At 50.7% G+C, this 7,989-nt stretch overlaps 1 protein-coding gene across 1 annotated transcript; it reads left to right on the plus strand.

Moving 5' to 3' along the window:
- Positions 1-2,215: 2,215 nt before the first annotated feature.
- On the plus strand, positions 2,216-3,009 carry LOC139405727 (protein S100-A1-like). The gene is made up of 2 exons (XM_071148151.1): positions 2,216-2,389; positions 2,710-3,009. The coding sequence occupies exons 1-2, from the start codon at positions 2,249-2,251 to the stop codon at positions 2,872-2,874; spliced, it is 306 nt and encodes a 101-aa protein (XP_071004252.1). The 5' UTR covers positions 2,216-2,248; the 3' UTR covers positions 2,875-3,009.
- Positions 3,010-7,989: the final 4,980 nt, after the last annotated feature.

Genomic DNA, 7,989 nt, shown 5'->3' on the forward strand with positions numbered 1-7,989 from the left:
ACAATGAGATAGAGGTGGCGGACAGAGGATAAGACCATACTGTAACAATGAGATAGCGGTGGTGGACATAGGATAAGACCATACTGTAACAATGAGATAGAGGTGGTGGACAGAGGATAAGACCATACTGTAACAATGAGATAGAGATGGTGGACAGTGACTAAGACCATACTGTAACAATGAGATAGAGGTGGTGGACAGAGGGGGAGAGATGAGCCATGAAGGAAACAACAGTAGTGAATCTCTAACTGATCTAAATGTGTTCTCTCTCTGGGGAGTATTAAGATGTAACTGAATAAAATGGTATTTCATTCAAGAAACATCATCCCATCTTTTTCATCCATAGATCTATTCTTCCAAACATTCTAGTGTGTACTCTTGTCACCCCTCTCTACATCTGTGTTCAGCATCTTTGGTATAGATTTCTGTGAATGAGATCCGTGTGTTAAAGCAATAAGAAAAACATTATATGTGATCCATGTCTATTTTATCATGTTGAATTCAAAGATGAGGACTCAAAGACATCATGCCTAAACTCCAACCCCCTCCCTCCCTCCCTCCCTCACCATAGGCTACACACACTCATAATCAGATGGGCGTGGCCTGTTCTCCATAAACTCCAGAACAATCTTTCCCACAGCTCTTGCGCAGTAGATTCAGCATCATTGGTATATATTCAGCAGTACGCTACTTCCCCACCCTGTTTTGTTAGCGTCTCTCCTCTGTTTGGTAAGTAACCGATCTCCACTTATTCTACTATTACTATTGGTGTCTTTGGTTTAACAGAGGAGGTTATCTAGTGTAATAAACAGGTCTCACACAACTGTAACAACTGTTTCCAAGTGTGACTAGCTACTGATCTGTCTCGTCCGGCAAACTTGTAGGCTATAATGTTCATTAGTCTTCGCTTGCTTTGATTCAAAAATCAGTTCTTCTATGGTTTGTTATGCAGGATGACAGGACATACTATTTACTGATGAAGACATAATGTAGTCTATCTATACCTAAACCTTTTCATGTTTCATTTGTAGGCTATAATGTTTTTGTTTTAGAACTCTGTTAGACCTCCTCCGGTTCATGTCATTTATAGGCATTACTCACCAATTATCATCAGCCTGATTTCTCTACACTGAACTGTTGCAAAACCCTTTCCTCTCCTGTCACACCCCTTTCCATCCCCATCTCCCCAAACTTTCACACTTATGATGATGTGTCACATGGTCAAGCTATGACAGAGGTTAAAGGAAAGTCTACACAGCAAGATAGGTTGGATGTTACCAAAGAAAGTGGGAGGCACCAAAAGAAAGAGGAGGGGTCTGAGGTAGAAGGAATGTGTAAAGGAGTGGAAGATCACAGTTTAAATGCCAGGAAGTAACACCAGCCAAAGACTGCTTACAGAGACAAAGATTGTCAACTCCTCCCTAAATGTTCATTGTTAATTTGTTTTCTGCAAAGGGATAGCTCACCATTAGTCAACATATTAGTGATATCAAGACACTCACTGTACTGAGTATGTATCTGCTACTGTAACTTACACCTCCTCCCTCTATCTCCCCTCCCCTCTCATCTACCCCTCCCTCCCTCTATCTCCCCTCCCATCTCCCCTCCCTCTCTCTCCCCTCCCCTCTCATCTCCCTCCTCCCTCTATCTCCCCTCCCCTCCCATCTCCCCCTCCCTCTATCTCCCCTCCCCTCTCATCTACCCCTCCCTCTATCTCCCCTCCCCTCTCATCTCCCTCTTTCACCCCTCCCCTCTCATCTCCCTCTATCTCCCCTCCCCCTCATCTACCCCTCCCTCCATCTCCCCTCCCCTCCCATTTCCTCCTCCCTGTATCTCCCCTCCCCTCCCATCTCCCCCTCCCTCTATCTCATCTCCCTCTATCACCCCCCATCCCCCCCTCCCTCTCATCTCCCTCCTCCCTCTATCTCCCCACCCCTCCCATCTCCCTCCTCCCTCTATCACCCCACCCTTCCCATCTCCCCCTCCCTCTATCTCCCCTCTCATCTGCCTCATCCCTCTATCTCCCCTCCCCTCCCACCTCCCCCTCCCTCTATCTCCCCTCCCATCTCCCTCCTCCCTCTCTCCCCTCCCATCTCCACCTCCCTCTATCTCCCCTCCCATCTCCACCTCCCTCTCTCCCCTCCCATCTCCCCCTCCCTCTATCTCCCCTCCCATCTCCACCTCCCTCTCTCCCCTCCCATCTCCCCGCTCCCTCTCTCCCCTCCTCAGTGTATCCTTCTCTGCAGCCATGCCGTCTCAGTTGGAGAGTTCCATGGAGTCCCTGATCACGGTGTTTCATCGCTATGCCGACAAGGACGGTGACTGTAACACACTGAGCAAGAAGGAGCTGAAAGAGCTGATGCAGACAGAACTGGCCAGCTTCCTGAAGGTAACACTGACATCCCTCTCTCTCTCTCTCTCTCTCTCTCTGTTTTTATCTTACTGTCCCTCTATACTTTCCCTGTATTTCTTGTCCCCCTTTCACTTTCTTTCAAATTCTTACTTGCAATGATCGCCTACACTGGCCAAAACCTGGACAACGCTGGGCCAATTGTGCGCCGCCCTCGGGGGTGTCTGTAGTGACGCATCTAGCACTGAGATGCAGTGCCTTAGCCAGCTACGCCACTCGGGATTTCTCTCACTCACTCACTCACTCACACTCACTCACACTTACTCTCTTCATCTCCTTCATCTCTCCTTCCCTCTCAGTCCCAGAAGGACCCAGCCGCTATAGACAAGATCATGAAGGATCTGGACCAGAATGGTGATGGGAAGGTGAGCTTCGAGGAGTTTGTCTCTCTGGTGGTGGGCCTCTCCATCGCCTGTGAACAGATCTACCAGCTCCACACCCAAAAGGTTGCTGCTAAGAAGTGAGGGAGGACAGGACAAGGAGAAAGAGAAGCAGAGATGGATGCTTTTCTATATGTCATTTTGCTTTTCTATACGTCAAATAAGTCATTTTATAACTAAGTCTTACTGTTGTGAATAAACACTGGCTTTCCCACTCTGTATCTCTGTTTGTCACATTTGTTGTATTTGACCTGTAATTTGTCCCGTACGTGGAAAACAGAATAGACAGTGTCAGTCACAATCCATCCATCCTCAGTTTTCTCCTATCACAGACATTAAACTCTGTAACTGTTTTAAAGTCACCATTGGCCTCATTGTTATGCACGTGAGTGAGGACCCAAAAGCGGTTTAACAAAAACAGAGTCCTTTAATGTCAAAACACAGGGAAGACATAGATCCTCTTCAGATGTATATAATGGCAAAATAGACAACCCGCAGAGAGGGCGACAAATGAATCATAAAGTCCTTCTGATAATCACAGAAGAGTCCCCCTTCTTAGCAGCAGAGGAGAATAGCTGGGTTAGAGTCCCCTTCTTAGCAGCAGAGGAGAATAGCTGGGTTAGCGGAGACAGACTGCTGGTCTCTCTGGGTAGGCGCGGGTCGTAGAGGACAGAGGTACCTGATCACACGTAGCATCAGATGAACAGGCAGATTCCGACTGGACAGGACAAGGGTGAAGCAAACGAGACGATAGTTTGGTTCTGGCATGAGAAACTCAAACGAGAATCTGACAAAGACAGAAGCAGGAACAGAGAGAGAAATAGAGACCTAATCAGAGGGAAAAAGGGAACAGGTGGGAAAAGGGTGAACGAGGTAGTTAGAGAAGATGAGGAACAGCTGGGGGAAGGAGAGGAAGAGAAGGTAACCTAATACGACCAGCAGAGGGAGACGGAGTGAAGAGAAAGAACAGGAACAAGACATAATATGACAATACATGACAGTACCCCCCCACTCACCGAGCGCCTCCTGGCGCACTCGAGGAGGAAACCTGGTGGCAACGGAGGAAATCATCGATCAGCGAACGGTCCAGCACGTCCCGAGAGGGAACCCAACTCCTTTCCTCAGGACCGTACCCCTCCCAATCCACTAGGTACTGATGACCACGGCCCCGAGGACGCATGTCCAAAATCTTATGGACCCTGTAGATAGGTGCGCCCTCGACAAGGATGGGGGGGGGGGGGGGAAGACGAGCGGGGGCGCGAAGAACGGGCTTAACACAGGAGACATGGAAGACCGGGTGGACGCGACGAAGATATCGCGGAAGAAGAAGTCGCACTGCGACAGGATTAATGATTTGAGAAATACGGAACGGACCAATGATCCGCGGGGTCAACTTGCGAGAAGCTGTCTTAAGGGGAAGGTTCTGAGTGGAGAGCCAAACTCTCTGACCGCGACAATATCTAGGACTCTTAGTTCTACGCTTATTAGCGGCTCTCACAGTCTGCGCCCTATAACGGCAAAGTGCAGACCTGACCCTCTTCCAGGTGCGCTCGCAACGTTGGACAAAAGCCTGAGCGGAGGGGACGCTGGACTCGGCGAACTGAGACGAGAACAGCGGAGGCTGGTACCCGAGGCTACTCTGAAAAGGAGATAGCCCGGTCGCAGACGAAGGAAGCAAGTTGTGGGTGTATTCTGCCCAGGGGAGCTGTTCTGACCAAGACGCAGGGTTACGAAAAGAAAGACTGCGTAAGATGCGACCAATAGTCTGATTGGCCCGTTCTGCTTGACCGTTAGACTGGGGGTGAAAGCCGGAAGAGAGACTGACGGAAGCCCCAATCAAACGGCAAAACTCCCTCCAAAATTGAGACGTGAATTGCGGACCCCTGTCCGAAACGACGTCTGACGGAAGTTTCTGAATTCTGAAAACATTCTCGATGATGATTTGTGCCGTTTCTTTAGCAGAAGGGAGCTTAGCGAGGGGAATAAAATGAGCCGCCTTAGAGAACCTATCGACAACCGTAAGAATAACAGTCTTCCCCGCTGACGAAGGCAGTCCGGTGATAAAATCTAAGGCGATGTGAGACCACGGTCGAGAGGGAATGGGAAGCGGTCTGAGACGGCCGGCAGGAGGGGAGTTACCGGACTTAGTCTGCGCGCAGACCGAACAAGCAGCCAAGAAACGACGCGTGTCATGCTCCCGAGTGGGCCACCAAAAACGCTGGCGAATGGAAGCAAGCGTACCCCGAACGCCGGGGTGGCCGGCTAACTTGGCAGAGTGAGCCCACTGAAGAACGGCCAGACGAGTAGGAACGGGAACGAAAAGAAGGTTCCTAGGACAAGCGCGCGGCGACAGAGTGTGAGTGCTTGCTTTACCTGCCTCTCAATTCCCCAGACAGTCAACCCGACAACACGCCCCTCAGGGAGAATCCCCTCGGGGTCAGTGGAGGCTACTGAAGAACTGAAGAGACGAGATAAAGCATCAGGCTTGGTGTTCTTAGAGCCCGGACGATAAGAAATTACGAACTCGAAACGAGCGAAAAACAGCGCCCAACGAGCCTGACGCGCATTAAGTCGTTTGGCAGAACGGATGTACTCAAGGTTCCTATGGTCAGTCCAAACGACAAAAGGAACGGTCGCCCCCTCCAACCACTGTCGCCATTCGCCTAGGGCTAAGCGGATGGCGAGCAGTTCGCGGTTTCCCACATCATAGTTACGTTCCGACGGCGACAGGCGATGAGAAAAATACGCGCAAGGGTGGACCTTGTTGTCAGAGAGGGAACGCTGAGAAAGAATGGCTCCCACGCCCACCTCTGACGCGTCAACCTCGACAACGAACTGTCTAGAGACGTCAGGAGTAACAAGGATAGGTGCGGATGTAAAACGATTCTTGAGGAGATCAAAAGCTCCCTGGGCGGAAACGGACCACTTAAAGCACGTCTTGACAGAAATAAGGGCTGTGAGAGGAGCTGCCACCTGACCGAAATTACGGATGAAACGACGATAGAAATTCGCGAAGCCGTGAAAGCGCTGCAGCTCGACGCGTGACTTAGGAACGGGCCAATCAATGACAGCTTGGACCTTAGCGGGATCCATCTTAATGCCTTCAGCGGAAATAACAGAACCGAGAAATGTGACGGAGGAGGCATGAAAAGTGCACTTCTCAGCCTTCACAAAAAGACAATTCTCTAAAAGGCGCTGGAGGACACGTCGAACGTGCTGAACATGAATCTGGAGTGACGGTGAAAAAATCAGGATATCGTCAAGGTAAACGAAAACAAAGATGTTCAGCATGTCTCTCAGGACGTCATTGACTAATGCCTGAAAGACAGCTGGAGCGTTAGCGAGGCCGAAAGGAAGAACCCGGTATTCAAAGTGCCCTAACGGAGTGTTAAACGCCGTTTTCCACTCGTCCCCCTCCCTGATGCGCACGAGATGGTAAGCGTTACGAAGGTCCAACTTGGTGAAAAACCTGGCTCCCTGCAGGATCTCGAAGGCTGAAGACATAAGAGGGAGCGGATAACGATTCTTCACTGTTATGTCATTCAGCCCTCGATAATCTATGCAGGGGCGCAGGGACCCGTCCTTCTTCTTAACAAAAAAAAACCCCCGCTCCGGCGGGAGAGGAGGAGGGGACTATGGTACCGGCGTCAAGAGCTACAGACAAATAATCTTCGAGAGCCTTACGTTCGGAAGCCGACAGAGAGTATAGTCTACCCCGGGGGGGAGTGGTTCCCGGAAGGAGATCAATACTACAATCATACGACCGGTGCGGAGGAAGAGAGGTGGCCCTGGACCGACTGAACACCGTGCGCAGATCATGATATTCCTCCGGCACCCCCGTCAAATCACCAGGCTCCTCCTGTGAAGAAGAGACAGAGAAAACAGGAGGGATAGCAGACATTAAACATTTCACATGACAAGAGACGTTCCAGGAGAGGATAGAATTACTAGACCAATTAATAGAAGGATTATGACAAACTAGCCAGGGATGGCCCAAAACAACAGGTGTAAAAGGTGAACGAAAAATTAAAAAAGAAAGGGTTTCGCTATGATTACCAGAGACAGTGAGGGTTAAAGGTAGCGTCTCACGCTGAATCCTGGGGAGAGAACTACCATCCAAAGCGAACAAGGCCGTGGGCTCCCTTAACTGTCTGAGAGGAATGTCATGTTCCCGAGCCCAGGTCTCGTCCATAAAACAGCCCTCCGCCCCAGGTAGTGCAGGATCTTGAAGGAGAGACCAGAGTAGTAGCGCTCACCAGTAGCCCTCCGCTTACTGATGAGCTCTGGCTTTTACTGGACATGAAGTGACAAAATGACCAGCGGAACCGCAATAGAGACAGAGGCGGTTGGTGATTCTCCGTTCCCTCTCCTTAGTCAAGATGCGGATACCCCCCAGCTGCATAGGCTCAGCACCCGAGCCGGCGGAGGAAGATGGTAGTGATGCGGAGAGGGGGGCAACGGAGAACGCAAGCTCCTTTCCACGAGCTCGGTGACGAAGATCAACCCGTCGCTCTATGCGAATAGCGAGTTCAATCAAGGAATCCACGCTGGAAGGAACCTCCCGGGAGAGAATCTCATCCTTTACCTCCGCGCGGAGACCCTCCAGAAAACGAGCGAGCAAAGCCGGCTCGTTCCAGTCACTGGAGGCAGCAAGAGTGCGAAACTCAATAGAGTAATCTGTTATGGATCGATTACCTTGACATAGGGAAGACAGGACCCTGGAAGCTTCCTCCCCAAAAACAGAACGATCAAAAACCCGTATCATCTCCTCCTTAAAGTCCTGATACTGGTTAGTACACTCAGCCCTCGCCTCCCAGATTGCCGTGCCCCACTCACAAGCCCGTCCAGTAAGGAGAGATATGACGTAGGCGATACGAGCTGTGCTCCTGGAGTAAGTGTTGGGCTGGAGAGAAAACACAATATCACACTGGGTGAGGAACGAGCGGCATTCAGTGGGCTCCCCAGAGTAACACGGCGGGTTATTGATTCTGGGCTCCGGAGATTCGAAAGCCCTGGAAGTGGCCGGTGGATCGAGGCGGAGATGGTGAATCTGTTCTGTGAGGTCGGAGACTTGGGCGGCCAGGGTCTCAACGGCATGTTGAGCAGCAGACAATTCCTGCTCGTGTCTGCCTAGCATCGCTCCCTGGATCTCGACGGCTGAGTGGAGAGGATCCGAAGTCGCTGGGTCCATTCTTGGTC

The sequence above is a fragment of the Oncorhynchus clarkii genome, chromosome 3 (assembly GCF_045791955.1).
Source record: "Oncorhynchus clarkii lewisi isolate Uvic-CL-2024 chromosome 3, UVic_Ocla_1.0, whole genome shotgun sequence".
NCBI classification, from domain to species: Eukaryota; Metazoa; Chordata; class Actinopteri; order Salmoniformes; family Salmonidae; genus Oncorhynchus; species Oncorhynchus clarkii.

Bases quoted from the DNA above. Each gene is read 5' to 3' on its own strand.
- LOC139405727 (XM_071148151.1), top strand. From the start codon at position 2,249: ATGCCGTCTCAGTTGGAGAGTTCCATGGAGTCCCTGATCACGGTGTTT. The intron at 2,390-2,709 runs GTAACACTGACA...CTTCCCTCTCAG, and splicing joins AACTGGCCAGCTTCCTGAAG to TCCCAGAAGGACCCAGCCGC.